Source organism: Panthera uncia, chromosome C2, assembly GCF_023721935.1.
Source record: "Panthera uncia isolate 11264 chromosome C2, Puncia_PCG_1.0, whole genome shotgun sequence".
Taxonomy (NCBI): Eukaryota; Metazoa; Chordata; class Mammalia; order Carnivora; family Felidae; genus Panthera; species Panthera uncia.
Window position 1 is genome coordinate 2,477,716 of NC_064810.1, and position 16,888 is coordinate 2,494,603.

The following is a 16,888-nucleotide window of genomic DNA, read 5'->3' on the forward strand; positions in this document are numbered from 1 at the left end:
AAAGGCGCCGGCCACCTCTCGCAGCGCGTTCTGGGTGCGAGCGCGGCAGACCCAGGCAGTGGGCGGTGCAGCCCAGCTCGAGTTCGGTCTCGGTTTCACTCCCCTGCGTCTCCGCTGTCTCTTGTCGCCACATCTCTGGGCGTTTGGCGGCGAGGTTAGCTAGCGATGGGTCTTGGCCGGGAAGAGATGGATGGCCGTAGTCTACAATCTTTAAACTCACTCTACAAATCTCCATCCGATCGATTACTCACCTACGAGATAGACAGCACTGAGTTTTTAATTGTATTGGACTCCTCGAGCCGCCTCTGCGGGGTGGAGACTGAGAAGATGGCAGTCCTTGGGGTTTTTGGCGGGATGTTGGGGACAGCCCCATTAAGGGGCCGTCTTGACGGGGTCCAGGTCTGAGCCTCTGCTGCTGGCGGAGGCAGGGCCCTCCAGCGTCTCCCAATGTCCAGGTCCCGGGACAGGTCCCAGGGCAAAGACAAGTCCTGGTACAGGGGCAGGGCAGGTCCAGGGACAGGGTAGGTCCTGGTGCAGGGGATGGTAGAGCCAGGGTCGGGTCCCAGTGCAGAGGATGGCAGGGGCAGGTCCTGGTACAGAGGATAGCAGGGGCAGGGCAGGTCCAGGGACAGGGCAGGTCCCGGTGCAGGGAATGGTAGGGACAGGGTCAGGTCCCAATGCAGAGGATGGCAGGGGCAGGTCCCGGTGTGGGGCAGGAGTTTGGAGGGAGTGCTTGTGAGTCCATCCTTAGGCCTGGAGAGCATTCAGGGAACTCTGGCAGTGTTGGCTTCCTGCCAGCTTAGAAATAAACGACGTCTTAGTTATCGTAGTAACCCAGTACATTTGAACCTACAGGCTGCACCCTATTTTGTGAATTTAGTGGTCCTACTGGGGCAAGTAAATGGACTAGGTGGCATCTTATATGGTGGTCGTCTCAGTTATTTAGCCAGCTGGCTAGACTGACCTTCCCTATCCAGGGCTGACTTCGCGAGGAGTCTGTTGTCGGAGAGTTTCGAGCCTTGCTATTGGAGCTTAGAGCCCTGCGTGGGAGCATGGCCGCCGGCTGCTTGGCGGCTGTTCCTTTGAACACACAGCCCGTTGGTCTAGCGTCCCTTGCCAAACAGGAAAGGCCCAATCCCGATTTGACTTATTTAACTTGACACTTACACTTGGGTTTCACTGTACTTCTATTTTGCAGTTAATGAGTTTAAAGCCCCGGCTAAGCCAGGAGAGCCGACGCGGGATCTCACCATGCCCAACCCTCGTCCGTAAAACCGAAAATGCAGCGCGAACTCTGCGAGGTTTGAGCCTCGTGGCTCGCCGTCCTGACCACCCCCGGCGTGGATACGTTCCCGCTCTTTCTGGCGTGAGGGGGTCAGAGGGCGCGCCGCCGCGCAGGCGCACGGAGCTTTCGCTGCGGCGGCCATGGGCGAAGCAGGCGGCGCTGAGGAGGCCTCACGGGTCAGTGAGGGGTCCGGGCGGCCGCCATTCTCTTTCTCGCGCCGTGTGGCTGCCCTTCTGGGCTTGCCCAGGGCTCCTTGGACAGCCCTGGGCCTCGTCCGCGGGGCAGCGTGGCCCGGGCGGGGGGCTGGAGGCGTGGCGGGGACCCCCGCGCGGGGGCCGTGGGCGCGGCGGCGGGACATGCGGTCCGAGCCCGGCCCTCCTCGCAAGGCCCTAACGCGCCTTCCAAGGCTCAGTGCAAGGTGCAGGGAGAACGCAGGCCACAGGTCGCCACGCTGTCGCCTCCACAGCAGGTGATGCGGGAGAGACCCGGGTTCACGGTCCGGTTCTGTCCCGTTAACGGCGTTACGCTAAGGAGGTCACTTAACCTGCCTGTGCCTCTGCTCGTGACCCGGACAACCTTGAGGGGTTGGGGATGCCAAGTGAGATGACCCCCCCCGCGGGCCAGGTGCCCCCAGCAGGAGTGCAGTGACCTTCCCGTTGCTCCCGAGGAGCCGGGTGCCGGGCCTGTCCTTGGCTTTCAGGAGGATGGCTTCAGGCCTCGGTGCAGGGAGAAGACAAAAACTGGCTTCCCCTTGCTGCCTGTGGCTCCAGCTGTCAAGATGTACCCTACGGAGCAGAGGGCGGGCTGGGTAGAGCAGAGCCCTGCTACGGAAACCGTCAGGAACGTAGAGGCGCTAGGGAAAGGAGGCTGCCTAGGGCTGCGGGTCGGGTCGTTGTCCTCCACAGAGAAATGTTAATAATCTTAAGATCTGCTTGTTGTTTTAGCAGGTGGGATCTAAAGAAGAATTTGTGAAAGTCAGAAAGAAGGACCTGGAACGCCTGACGACTGAAGTAATGCAAATCCGGGACTTCTTGCCCAGAATATTAAATGGGGAAGTGCTGGAAAGCTTCCAGAAGTTAAAGATTGTAGAGAAAAGTGAGTCTTACCCTTAGCAGCCATCGGCGGCGACGCTGTCTGTTCCAGCAGACCAGTCTCCCGTTAACAACCGTGGGGCAACTGTGAATACGCCTCGAGGTGCTGCTACAGTCCTTGTAATTCCTTTTGGGGGAGTCAGATAAGACCTAAGGAACAGAGGTGCCCTCACATGAGGGGCTCAGACGCCTAAGCTCGTGTTGGAAGAAGGGCTGCCAGCTCTTCCAGACTATCGCACCAGCGTCTCTTCCCCTCCACCTCCCGTCCCTGGCAAACACGGGTGACGCTTTTGTCATTGAAAAGCGCTGCTCTGAAAATTAAGCGCGGCAGTTGAAGATCTTGCCCCGTGGACGGCTTGCATGGAGTTACGCGTGTGTGGAGAGACCGGCGCGTGCGTACTTGTCTCTGGGTGGACGGACAGGTCCGTGTCTGGCCCTGATTGAAGTCCGGGACTGCCAGGACTTGTCCGTTCAGAGTTGGAGATGTGAGCTGGGCTGCCCGTCGGGTAGCAGTCTGGGCGCCCGTTGACGTCCTCAAGGCAGCCTCTGGGGCTGACTGCGCTTGCGTAGCTGAGGCCGAATTATAGCTGAGTCCGCCCGCGGCGCTCCAGGCTGACGCGCCACACTGCGTCGGACCGCTCACCATCCCCGGTGGTCTCTAGGAAGGCCGCAGGTCCCCAGCGCTAGTGCCGACGAGAAGGTGTGGGGACGGCACGCCGGGTTTGCGCGCGTGTCCCCGGCGGAGGGCGCAGCCGTGTCCGCTGGACGGGGAAACGCGCATGCCTGCCGGAGTTCCCTGCCCTGTTTGTTTTCTCTTTGGAATCCTCAGACCCGCTCTCCTCTGCCCTGTGGTGTGCGCCCCCAGCAGTGGGCTCCTGCGGACTGCCCGCCTCTGACTTCTTGCTGGCTGCCCGGGGCTCACCAGTGGAAGGCGTCAGGGGCGGAGACAGGGGTTGGGGTGTTTCCTCCTGCGGCCTCCACAGCCGTGGCTTCCACCTCAGGGCCCCGGAGACGGTCTCAGCTCCCGCTGAGTCTCTCCCATTCCCTCGTCGGGTGCGCTGTCGCTAGTTTCTGGGTGCCTCAGCAACCCCGTTGTGTCCCCTATGCCGCTCTCCTCTCTGTAAGTAGTCCTTTCCGTGCATCTCAACATCTGGACCTCTGTTTCCCCTGGGATCCTGCCGCATGTGCTCGTGTCACTGGTTACGCTGTCGCTCCAGGTCACTGGCCTCTGAGTCCCTGCTTCTGGTCCCGTGCTCCTCCGACGACCCTCGGAGAGCAGTCCGTCGCCGCACGCGTTTGTCTTTGGGGAGGCGACGTGCCGACCCGTAGCAGGGTATGTCAGCGTGCTGGGTGGTTATGTCTCTCCGCGGGGTAGTCAACCTGCGCTCAGGGTCTCACGGATTGGTCAGCACGAGTCAGTCTTTTTTTTTTTTTTTTTTTTTTTAAGGCAGAGATGAGGAAGAGCATTCCTTTTTTTTTTTCTTTTTTTTTTTTAAGCACGAGTCAGTCTTTAGAGACACCACGTCACATTGCGGTGCGTGCAGGAGTGAGGGCCACAGAAGCATCCGCGGTGACTTGATCACAGGCTTTGGGAGCTCTTCCCGCCCATCCCCTGGTCTTCCTCAGGCCCCGCGGCCATCTCTTCCCGCTCTCTGGCCATTCTGTCTTGGCCTGCTTTGCCGATGTGTCCTCCTCTGCGGCAGCCTTTTGGCTAGTGGAGCTGCCTGAGGTTCAGGCCTAGGCCCCTTCTCCTCTCACTCCGTGGCTTTTCCGTGGGTGGTCGCCTGCACACACAGCTTCATGTCTGTCTCCATGCCAGTGGCTCCCGGGTTGATCTCTGGTCCTCGGCTCGGCCCAGACCCCCAGGCTTGCGTTCCTGTATCCGACTCCTCGGTGTTTCTTCTTGCTTTTTTTTAACGATAGTTTCAAATTCTCACTATTTGTCTTACAAGTAGCCAGTCTGTAGCCATCAGGAGGGACCCGCAGCCCGACGAGGGAGACCACACAGCAGAGGAACGGTGGGCCTCTTGACAACAAAAGGCCAGCATTGCCGAGGGATTTGGGGAGGGATGGAGTTCAGGTGAAGTGCACCTTAAACATGTTTTGATGGGCTCCAAGTAAAATAGGGCCGTGTGTGGGGCTGTCACCATATCCTACTACAGTGGACCCGGGCCTTGTCTTTGAAAACCACAAAATGTAGATAGATGTGGAACATCATGTCTGAAGTGCCTTATTTGAAGCTCTGCAGCCAGCAGGAAATCAAGGCTGCTGCTCTGTGTCCCAGTGACTTTGATTCTGCAGGGAACAGGAGGATGATTTCTTTTTAGTGGTATAATTCCAAACAGCAGAATTTCTGACAGTCTGGGATTTTACAAAACAAGCTTTTTATGAACGAGTGGTCACCGAGAGAGGGGCTGTTAAGACATTGCAGTGTGTTCTTTCCTGTTCACTTGGCAGCTGGCTCTATATGTTTGTTAGCCCAGCCTAACAAACTGCAGGACACATTGCTACTTTCTGACCTCTGACTCGTGGTATCCATCCTCCTACCCCACCCCACGCTGGGCTGGCTCAGCCTCCCCAGCACCTCCATCCGCCTAGAGACCTGGGATCCTCCTCACTGTCCGCCTCTCCTCCCCCGCACCCCCAATCTCTCGTCCCATTAAGTCCTGTACGTTGCCACTCATGGATGCATCCTGAATTCACTAGCCTGCCGCCACTGCCACTGCCACTGCCACTGCCACGGCCACCACTGATCCGAGCCCAGGACACTGTTGTCTTGTTGTTTCGTGTTTTGCCTGAAGCTCTGCCTCCTGGCAGCGTCCGCTTGTCGTCACTTTCCAGTCTGTCGTGTGCACTGCAGCCCGTGCAGTTTTTAACCGTTGTTAGCTTGTGTCATTCCCCTGCTTAATTCTTCAATGGCTTCTCGTTGCTTTTAGGATAAAGACCAGAAAAACACCCCCTTCCCCAAGAAAGCAATACCGCCCGAAAACCTAAGCAAAACGGTACCATGGCTTAAAAGATTTTGTTATTGGACTTAGACTCAGGTTCAGATTCACTTTCTTATGTGACTGTCTAGATAAGATCTGTCTTCCTGTTAGTCCCGTTAGATGTCGTAGCACACCGTTCTTTTCCTTCCGATAAAGTTTTATTCTCATCTTACGGTGAGAGTGGGTGGGAGGGCAGGGCCCCTGTTTTTGCCTCCCATTTTATTCTCTGTGCCTGAATATTTGGTCCTGAGGTTACTTCTCGCCCGGTGTCTGCGTTCTCTTCTGTCCAACTTGCTTGCTGTCTCATGAAGCTAAGGTGCCATAGGCCCCTCGGTGCTGGGAGAAAGGACCAAAGTGGACTTTGACGTAAATCAGGAATGGTCAAGATTTTAAACCTTTTGCTGTGCAACCTCAGGGTGTTTTTCAGTTATACCGATCTTGAAGCTTGAAATCAGGGTTAGGTACTTTTGTTTCATAATTACGTCACAAGGTCTGATAATTCCTTGTCTTTCTTGATTGGCACTGGTTCATTTAGAGAAACAGTGAAAAAGTCACTCAGCCTCTTTTCTTTTCTCCAAGTTACTTAACGTACAGCGTAACAATGGTTCCAAAAGTAGAATTGAGTGATTCATCACTTACGCTTAACACTGTGCTCAGCCCAACAAGTGCCCTCCTTGATGCCCATCCCCCCACCCCACCCCACCCCTCCAGCAACCTCAGTTCTCTGTATTTAAGAGTCTCTTAAGGTTTGTGTCCCTCCCTGTTTTTATGTTATTTTTGTTTCCCTTCCCTTATGTTCATCTGTTTTGTCTCTTAAAGTCCTCATATGAATGAAGTCATATGGTTTTTGTCTTTCTCTGACTAGTTTCACTTAGCATAATACCCTCTAGTTCCATCCACGTAGTTGCAAATGGCCAGATTTCATTCTTTTTGATTGCCGAGTAATACTCCATTGTGTGTGTGTGTGTGTGTGTGTGTGTGTGTATCTGTAGATACTTCTATAGATATAGATACGTATATAGATACGTGTGTGTATCTGTATCTATATCTATATACCACATCTTTATCCATTCATCCATCGATGGACATTTGGGCTCTTTCCATACTTAAGTTATTGTTGATGGTGGTGTTGTAAACATGGGGGTGCATGTGTCCCTTTGAAACAGCACACCTGTATCTCTTGGATAAATGCCTAGTAGTGCAATTGGGTAGTTGTATTTTTAATTTTTTGAGGAACCTTCATACTGTTTTCCAAAGTGGCTGCTTACATACCCACCAGCAGTGCAAGAGGGTTTCTGTTTCTCCACATCCTTGCCAGGATCTATAGTTTCCTGAGTTCATTTTAGCCATTCTGACAGGTGTAAGGTGGTATCTCATTGTGGTTTTGATTTGATTTCCCTGAGGTTGAGCGATGTGCGTTTTTTCATGTGTCTGTCGGCCATCTGGATGTCTTCTTTGGAGAAGTGTCTATTCATGTCTTTTGCCCATTTCTTCACTGGATTATTTGTTTTTTGGGTGTGGAGTTTGGTAAGTTCTTACAGATTTTTGGATACTAACGCTTTATCCGATATGACATTTGTGAATATCTTCTCCCATTCTGTCAGTTGCCTTTTAGTTTTGTTGATTATTTCCTTTACTGTGCAGAAACTTCTTATCTTGAAGAGGTCCCAATAGTTCATTTTTGCTTTTGTTTCCCTTACCTCAGGAGACATGTCGAGTAAGAAGTTGCTGTGGCTGAGGTCAGAGAGATGGTTGCCTGTGTTCTTCTCTAGGATTTTGATGGTTTCCTGTCTCACATTTAGGTCTTTCATCCATTTTGAGTTTATTTTTGTGTATGGCGTAAGTGGTCCAGGTTCATTTCTCTGCATGTTGTTGTCCAGTTTTCCCAGCACCACATTCAGCCTGTTTCAATCTCCATTGTCCTATAGACCACTTTTCAAACACGTAGGTTGCCTTTGAGATGTTAGGTGATACAATTTAAAAACAACTTGATGTCTTAGTGGCAGTCAGATCCTCAGAGTCTTGAGTTGTGATCGTATAATTTTTCGTGTTGACACCAAACATAAATTGCAGTCTTATTTCTAACGTTTTAAAATCTGCAACATTAGTTTTAACCTTTTAAAATTTACTGAAATATGTTTATTTATCTATTACCGTGTTAATATTGTGAACCAGCCTTGTTTTGTTCCTTGAATATCAGTAATGAATACAAACTAGTGTGGCCATGATATACTGGAGAGATATTTGACTAATTTTCTTTAGCAATAGAAACAAGTTATTTTGTGTACTTTAAAACACAGCACCTGCTGCTGCACCTGTGCAGCAACATCTTGCCTCTGTTGGCATTGTCCAATAGAACTTTCTGTGATGATGAAGTTCTTGTATAATTCATGCTGTCCCTGTCTATTTAAAAAATAGTCACTAGACAAAAATTGAAAAAAAAAAGGGGGGGGGGAACGCCTGGGTGGCTCAATTGGTTAATCGTCTGACTTCAGCTCAGGTCATGATCTTGCAGTCCGTGAGTTCGAGCCCCGCGTCGGGCTCTGTGCTGACAGCTCAGAGCCTGGAGCCTGCTTCGGATTCTGTGTCTCCCTCTCTCTCTGCCCCTCCCGTGCTCATGCTCTGTTTCTCTCTGTCTCAAAAATAAATAAAAACATTTAAAAAAATTAAAAAAAAATAGTCACTAGACATATGTGGCCAACTGACCCAGCCCCATTTATTAAAAAGACAGTCTTTCCTTCCTTTAGTACAGAGACGGCTTTGTTGTAAATGGCTGTGTATGTGTGAATTTGATTCTGAATTCTTTATTCTGTTATTTTTTTTATGTAACTTAGGATTAGTATTTATTAGTTTTTATATTGATATCCACTTGGTTGTGTTTTATTGTAGCTCCCTGATGAAATTCTGTTTTTGCCTTTTTTTTCCTGTAACATTAATTACAGTTATTTTAAAGTCTGAATCTGATAATTCTATTTTTTACCTTTTACTTTTTAAAATTTATTTTTTAGAGAGAAAAAGAGACAGAGTGTGAGTTAGGGAGGGGCAGAGAGAGGGAGACACAGAATCCGAAGCAGGCTCCAGGCTCCGAGCTGTCAGCACAGAGCCTGATGTGGGGCTCGAACCTACAAACTGTGAGATCTTGACCCGAGCTGAAGTTGGACGCCTAACCAACTGAGCCCTCCCCGGTGCCCTTGAATCTGATAATTCTAATATCTGGATCACCTGTTGATCTGCTTGTATTGTCTAATTTCCCTCTTGGTAGTCTTTGTAATTTTTTATCGATTAGGGGAGTTTTTCAAGTGAAACTTGTAGAGACTTTCGGTGATGGTATTTTTCTCCAGCAAGTGGTGCCCCCGTCTCCCCCCACTCACTGTCTGCTTTCCTCTACAGCCTCTGTGTTCTGCTTATGCTCTGCTGAGTGCCTGCAGGAGAGAGACGGCTCCGACATCAGCTCATTTTTCTGTGCTCCTATCTCCTCTGGGATCATGGCCCACCCTAAGTCTTGGCTGTCTGATAGCTCTGGAATTTATTTTCATTTCCCAGCTCTGTGCCACCACTGGCTGCTCTGCCCAGCTTTGCTGCCTCTTTCCCTGTGCTGCTTTGGATTATGCCAGGGTCTTTGGGAAGAATGAAGTGGGAAGCTGGGGTCCTGTACCTCAGGGCACTTTCCTCGTCTCTGGGTCCTGTAGCCTAAAGGCCTGTGTGACTCAGGAGCTCTCACATACTTTCAGAGGAGTCCATTTTTTTAAGTTCTGCTTTTGTAATTATTCTTGGTGGGTAGATTGATCTGTTCACTCACCATTATAGCTGGAAATGTAAGTCCTTCCATATATGTGGTTGTGATTTTTAAATTGTTAAAAACATTTGGTAATGTCCTACAGGAAAGACAGACTATGGAGATGTTCCAGATTAAAGGAGGCCAAAGATACAATGACAGTCGAAGGCAATTCCTGACACTTGACTGGTTGTTGTGCCTTGAAGGAAGAAAATGCTATAAAGGACGGTTTGGGGTCATTTGAGAGAATTTGAATGTCGGCAGATTAGATAGAGGTATTAATTTTTCTGAAGTTGACAACTGTATAGAGTAGGTGTCTAGGACATCCCTATTCCTGGGAAATACCCACTGAAGTATTTAGAAGTAAAGGGCTGTGATAGATGTAACTTACCTCAGCTGGCTCATAGTGCGTATTGCGTGTGTGTCTGTCTGTGGTACAAGGGGTGAGCAGATGTGAAATGTTGCCAGTAGATGAGTCTGGGGAAAAGGAATGTGGGTATTCTTTGTATGATTTTTATTTGTGTGATGTTTCGTAAGTTTGAAATTGTTTCCAAATAAAAAGTTTAAAAAACCTGGTAAAGTGGAAAAACTACTGTTCACAGAGCCGTAAGCGTCCCTTAGGCGCTCTTGGGTTGTTAGAAGCGGGTGTGGAAAACTACTAGTACCACATGGTCTCTCAAGTGTTGACGGGTGTTCGGAGATTAATTTCCCGAGTTTAGTATTAATGAGAAGAGGAAGACCTCTGTTTACAGCTCAGAGAAGAATGATAATTTCTGGGCCACAGAAATGTGAACCAGAGAGAGAATCGCGAAGAGTGGGATGGAAGGAAGAGTGAGTGCCAACAGGGCATTATCGGGGTGCCCAGCGGGCTCAGCAGGTGGAGCCTGGTTCGCCGCATCTTGGGGTTGGGAGTTCGGGCCCCGCGTTGGGTGGAGAGATGACTCAGAAATAAAATCTTAAAAAAGAAAAAAAGATTATTTGATACGACCGAAAGTTTATTGTGACCCAAATGAGATAATGTCAGAGTGTCTTTTCCCCATGTGTTGGCAGGAACAAAAGGGGTAACATGGAGCGTGCTGTGGAGGGACGGGTGTGGTCCAGGTTTGGGGAACCCACGCTAGGGAGCTAGGGGAGTGGGGTTCCAGGGCCTCCCCAAGAGCTTCCAGATGCGCAGGAGGGCAGGGGCCTGCCTCACCAGGAAGGGGAGTTGCTGCCACTGGAAGATGGGCAGCGATGATGCAGTGGGGAGTAAGTGCCCCAGCGTGTCTCCTCTTGCCCCTGCCCCTGTCCTGGTCTAACAGGAGCCTGGGTGCCGTGGGTGTTCACTTTTGCCTCTTGGAGCACAGAGCACGGAGGAGAGTGGATCTCAAGGGCACGTGGAGATGGTCCAGAGCACAGGGGACTGGGAGAGAGGAAAAGAGACCTAATGGGCTTTTGGACAGAGGAAGTGGGGACGTAGCCACGATGGAGAAGGCAGAGACGTACGTTATTTGAACGAATCGCTCCCGACACGCAGTCGTTAACATTATCTCTGTATGCCAATAAATGAAACGTTTCCCAACTCAACAGTTTGAGAAATGCTTTAACAGAATTCATTTGAATTTGGCAAGGTTGATCTTATTTTTTGTGATGGTGTTTATTTTCAAGTCTTCCAGCGAATGTGGTGGATGAGTCACTCAGGTAGAGGTGCCCTGTCTGCCTGGTGTTTGCCAAGCATTGCTAGGTAATGTACGGACATACAGAGGATGAAATCCGGCCCCCTTTCTTTGGCATTTACCCGTGGACTAAGGGGCTCCAACACACAGATGTTGAAGTTAGTGATCCAAGGTGCTGCCACGTCCATTGGCAGTGCCAACAGTAGAACGAATTCCCGTTGGTCACACATTTTCTTCTTCCTACAAGAGACAACTCCAGTGGCCTTTAAGGTAGAGAAAGAAGAGTGGTTTGGGGAGCAGGTTTTTGGCAGTGCAGGAGAAAAAAATGCGATTTCCATGTTCCGGTTCCACCTCTTTCCCCCCACCCCCTTTGATTTGTTTTAAAAATTTGACGGCTAATCAAAGTGTTGTTTTTCTGGCTTAGAGTGGGTAGCAGGATTTCAGATTCACGTAATGTCTTTAAACGAAGGATTTTTAAAAAATGAATTCTGAACTACTCTCATTTTATCACTTTTTGAACTTACATTGTTGACAGGCTGATTATGTTAAGATAAGACAAGGTCTTTAGGGTGGGCCCTGATCCAGTATGACAGGTGTCCTTACAAAAGGGAAATTTGGACACCGAGAAAGAAGATGTACACGAGGAAGCTGATGTGAAGAGACCAGGAGAAGGCCAATGACAGCGGAGGCGGATGGGAATTTTGGAACAGCAGGGCTGCTGAAAGCTGGAGAAGGCCAGGGAGGATCCTCACCCGCGGGTTTCGGAGGGAGCCTGGGCCTGCTGACACTGTGGTCTTGGACCCATGGCCTCCGGAACTAGGAGAGGAGACGTTTCTGTTCTAAGCCGCCCAGTTTGTGGTGCTTTGTTATACACCCTCCAAATCTCAGTTCAAAGTAAATGGAGTCCATAGCGGCTAACTGTAAATCCTTTTCTGAACCTATTGGAGAGTGATGCAGAGGGAGAAGTTAAGGGCTGTTTAAAAGCTTGCATTTTGGATTTGAGACTTTTGGCTCTTTTGATCAAAAACAATACTTTCGTATTAACGTACATGGAACAACTGATAGTTTGCTTTGCTTATTATAAGCATACCTGGTGATCAAAAAAGGGTAGGGAAATCGATCTCTTGTGTGGGTTACATTTCTTTGCTCAGTGTTTTAGAAATGCTGCTTTTCAGTTATAGCTCTGTCTCCTGCCTGTAATAGTTCACTGTACCCTTCCCACCAATAACTTAAACGTTAAGAGATACAGGCGTTCTCATGTTATTGGAACTATCAAAAAAGGATTGTAAGTTTCAAACCAGATCGACGTTGAAATAGCCTGTGACGTAGATTGTGTTTATATATTGGTGGTCTGTCTTGGCCGCTCTTTTAATTAGTTAACAGTTAAATGGAGGAGGTTTCTCCTTCATTCTGGACACTAAAGTTGAGCAGTTGAAAGAATCTTAGGCTGGGTGATCCTATTCTGATATTGAGACTGCGTAGGATAATGTCTTGGTTACACATAGTGGATCATTTACTGTCCATATTCTTTCTGTCCCTGGATTTTAAAAAAATCATAAAAAAGGTATATTCTCATTATGAGAATGAGACAATCAAAGTAGCTGTGCATTTTTCTCTATTCAAGGATTAGCAGAAGGAATGTGTAGAGAAGTGGAATTTATTTATGTGACATATTTATAAAATTCCGTGTGCTGTTCTAGGGATTTGGGATGTATCAGAAAACAAAACATGAAAATCCCTGCCCTTGTGGTGTTTGTTCTGGCAAACACCGCAGGCACTGCTGGGGGCCAAACTGACAACGCAAGGTGGGGGTTCTGTTGGACAGTGGTGGCAGTGCTCCCATCCGGCCACAAGGCGGCGGCCTCGGACAGCAGAAAGGCACCCTCTGCCTCCGGGGGCTGGGGTGGGCTCATGGTGGGCGGGTGTGGCTTCCCTGATGCTGAGTTTGAATTCTGTGGGGCACCTGTAGGAGAGTGGGACGTTTTGACCGTGTCCTGTGTTATGGTAGCCTATGATAAAGTTGTATACAGGTATATAGAGCGAGAGATTATGAAGTTACTGTAATGAAAATCTTCTGGGTGGTCAGAATTAATTCCTCCATATTTTACACATGGTAAAGCTTGTAAGGATGTAATTTTCTATCTTCTTTGCCATGTTTGAATGATACACCGCTTAATGATACAAGAGAATGTAAAAGTGAACTGCAAAGAAAAAATTTGCACCACTAATTTAGTTCCTTTTTTGATTTTCTTTCTTTCTTTCTTTCTTTCTTTCTTTCTTTCTTTTTCTTTCTTTCTACCATATGCAATTTATGGTTCATTCATAATTGTAAATAATATATGTTTTAATTTAACTTTGTTACAAAGGGCAACTGTGTAGTTTTTTTAAAGCATAGTACTTGAGGGGTGCCTGGGTGGCTCAGTCGGTTAAGTGTTTGGCTTCGACTCAGGTCATGATCTAAGGGTTCGTGAGTTCAAGCCCCGCATTGGGCTCTGTGCTGACAGCTCTGAGTCCAGAGCTTGCTTCAGATTCTGTGTCTCTCTGTCTGCACTCTCTCCCCCCCCCCCATGCTCTGTCTGTCTCTCTCTCTCTCTCTCTCTCAAAAATAAACAAACGTTAAAAAAAAAACAATAAAGCATTTGACTGATCATTGATTTCTTCGGTGGCCACAATTGGTAGGGCAGAGTGTAGAATTGGGAAAATCCTGCTGTGGCGTGATATGTTATAGAAGGGGAGAAAGAGAACTGATTTAAGGGAGAAGAAATAGTCCCATATTCACATAGTTTCTCAGAAACACATTTTCAGTGAGAAGTTCTGGCCAGTTTCATAATCTGTAACTGACTATTAGCTTCAGGTGCTAATCTCCCTTCTAGGGTAATGGGCCCCTGGAAAATGCAGACTCCATTCATTTCTCCAGAGCTTTTGGGATGCCCCTGCTGTTCTTGGTGGTCCCCTCTTTGTCAGACCCCTGGGCTATGAAGCCACAGCCCCCTCTGGTCTGCACTTCACTGGGGGGAGTGCTGTAAGCCACCTCCCCTCTCAGGTAGGGGAAGGCACCAGTTTTCGGGCTGCTGCCCCCGCCACCCTCCATTTCTCCGCACCCCGTGCTCCTGTGGCCGGGCTCCCTCATTTGCTGGTGCTGATGGGTGTCGATTTCATTTCGTTAGTGACCAGAGGCCGGGCCGTGGTCCCGAAGCAGTCTTTCTCAGAGTCTCTTCCCAGATCAGCAGTATCAGCCTCACCTGGGAACTTGCTGGAAGTGTAGGTTTTCAGGCCCCACTCAGTCCTCCGAATAGGAAACTCTGACGAGGGACACAGCAGGACACAGGTGGACTGTGTTCCACCTCAAATCTTTGTTTACATTAGCATAAAAATGGATGATTTCTCAGTCCCTGAAGTCGAGGCACTTAACATTTTAAGCTCTAGACTTCTTTGCTTTATGAATGTCATAATATCTTTTATTTAAAGTTGATAATGCTTTTGATTTCAGACTTATTAACATGAACGTCTTTGGGGAATTGTGTTGGCTGTTTGAATCGCCATCTAAGCGAACGTGGTTGAGAGGAAGAATGCCGTGGTGCCACGCTGTCGCCGTGGCCTTTTTTGTGTGACCACGTTATTCCCACCCTCCATTGACTGCCGCTGTTCCTCCTGAGTCAGTCTGCCAGTTGGTGAGACGCGCTTTGTGAATCAGCCCCGGCTGGCACCGTCTACTCGCTGAGCTGCCTTCTGCTTTTTATGGAGCAGATACAAGTCTGTGCCACGAGACAGTCGGGCTTCTCAGCCCTGCCTTCAGTCCTTTAAATAACCCACTTTCTTAAAGCCTCGAGTACACGTCTGGCAGTAAAACGAGGTCTTAAAAACACACGACCAGAAACGACAACAAAAATAGTGCTTTCTGCTATGGGCTGCAAACTGATGAAAACCGAAACGAGCAGGACTCTTAGAATATGGGTCAAGGACTGGTTGTGAGCAAGCAGTGCTGCTTTTCCTGAAAGAAGATTAGGCAAAATGGATTCTTACCAAAGAGTAGTGATTTGAGATATTGAGTATTGTCGTGCCTCTTTTTTCTAGACCTGGAAAGGAGAGAGCAAGACTTAGAGCGACTGAGAATGGACTGCGAGCACTTTAAAGCCCGCCTGGAGACCGTGCAGGCTGACGGCATGAGAGAGAAGAAGGTACGATGCTCACGGGCCACCGCTTAACACACTCGTGTCACGGCTGCGTCCACAAAGTGGTGTTGCCAACAGCTTGTCTATTCAGCCTCGAGAGATTGTGCCTTGAAACGCATATATTCCGAATGGGTTGGAACATAGTCAAACGTTGGCTTTTATGACCATTTAACATGGAGAACATTTGCTGGGTGACTTGTGATAGTCACTTTCTGTTGATTTTCATGTTTAAAAGATCGTTGCAAAGCTTTAAAAGTCAGAGTATAGTAAGAATCTTAAAAAGTGTACATCATAATTCGTAATCAGAGATAAATGTATTACCTACAAATATTAATGATTAAGGGATCATTCACCGATATTTTATTTTATTTTTTAAAATAAATTTTTCAGTGTTTATTTTTGAGAGAGTGTGTGCGCAAGTGGGGGAGGGGCAGGGGCAGGGGGGACACAGAATCCGAAGAGGCCCCAGGCCCTGAGCTGTCAGCACACAGCCCGACGTGGGGCTCGAACCCACAAACCGTGAGATCATGACCTGAGCTGAAGTCGGATGCTCAACCGACTGAGCCACCCCGGCACCCCCATTTAGTGATCTTTTAGAAATAACCAATGTATTTCCATATTTAAGAAGACTAATAGGATTTCTCAAAAATTACACGTTTTTACTTTATGGAACAAATATTTCCCCCTTTTTTCTGTAAAGCTACAACTATCCTGTCACTTTGGATAAAATGATAAAATTCGGAGTGTGCATGTTTTTTTTGTTTTTTGTTTTCCCAGTAATAACACTGTAACAGTATTAGTAACAGCAGCTAGGTATTTGGTTCCCTGGGGCCCCGGTGGGTGCTGCCCCTGCCGGCGGGTGCTGCCCCTGGCTCAGCGGGACCAGCAGGCGCTGTTAGTGTGAAGGAATGTGCGGTAGCCGGTCACAGGCCCACTGCCTCCTCTGGCGAAGGGATTCCAAATGCTTGAGGCTGCCGTGGAGGCCTTCCAAAACTGGTGGGTCTGTAGGGACTTGAATATTGAGCAGGTAGAAAAAGGGAAAGAGTTTTAGTCTCAAAACTGAGTTGAGTGTCACATAATTGAAGTTGAAGTTTTAGTTTTGTCATGGTTTGGATCATGATCAACTAAGATGCCAGTGTGGCTAATTTGGGCCTGAAAGTTTCATGGTCTGAAAGAAGTTGACCAACATACAAGAAGGAATTTGGTAAAAATCAGCAATGCACCTGTTGGTTCAGTACTTAAATTGCTAAACATCCTTGTGAAATTGAAACTTAACTGGGCAGAATCTTCCTGTTTGTTTGTTTTTTTAATTGTTAAGCATAGGGAAAAAGTGCATGTTTTGTGGGCATTTTAGATGCAGTGCATAAAAATAAGCCATTCTGGTAAAGCACCAGTCAGTATAGAATGGATGAAATGACCTTGGTAAAGTAGTGTCAGATCACCAGCATGTTATTGCCCTGACACTTTGACCTTAGTTACAACATGGGAATATTTTAGATTAAACTATTTCCTATTTCCAGCTAAGTTTCCTGTTTAACTCTCCTGCCAACTTGATACAGATGGGAGTCCCTTCGTGTTGGCCATAACAAGGCCGCATCTCTTTTTGCTGTAGAGAACTGAGAGCTGCCTCCATAGCCTCTTCTCTGGTCTCTGCCCAGGTGTCTACAGATCATAGGGCTGGACGCTGGAAGCTTATTTTAGAGTTGAGGAACCAGGAAAGAATTCAGGGACTGGATCCCACATTAGAGCACTGCTAGTAAGAACCACAGTATGGGTAGACGTCATTAGGAAAAGACAGCGGTTACTGGATCCACATGTAAGCAAAGATGAGAAAAACACAGCGTGGACTCAAAGTCATAAAAAAGCGTGAGGGGGGAGCGACAGCTCCTGACCCGACCCCCCCCCCCCCCCCCCCCCCCCCCC

The 16,888-nt window shown here is 48.5% G+C and overlaps 1 protein-coding gene across 2 annotated transcripts in view; it reads left to right on the forward strand.

Moving 5' to 3' along the window:
- The first annotated feature begins 26 nt into the window (after window positions 1-26).
- Window positions 27-16,888, forward strand: part of HSF2BP (heat shock transcription factor 2 binding protein) — a 93,019-nt gene continuing 76,157 nt past the window's right edge. Inside the window, exons 1-4 of one of the 2 annotated variants that reach the window (XM_049627773.1) lie at window positions 27-154; window positions 1,199-1,461; window positions 2,230-2,380; window positions 14,868-14,971. In XM_049627773.1, the coding sequence (XP_049483730.1) occupies window positions 1,426-1,461; window positions 2,230-2,380; window positions 14,868-14,971 (291 nt within the window). In that variant the 5' untranslated portion in view covers window positions 27-154; window positions 1,199-1,425. The remainder of the gene's footprint in view (window positions 155-1,198; window positions 1,462-2,229; window positions 2,381-14,867; window positions 14,972-16,888) is intronic. The other variant, XM_049627774.1, reaches the window with a different exon arrangement.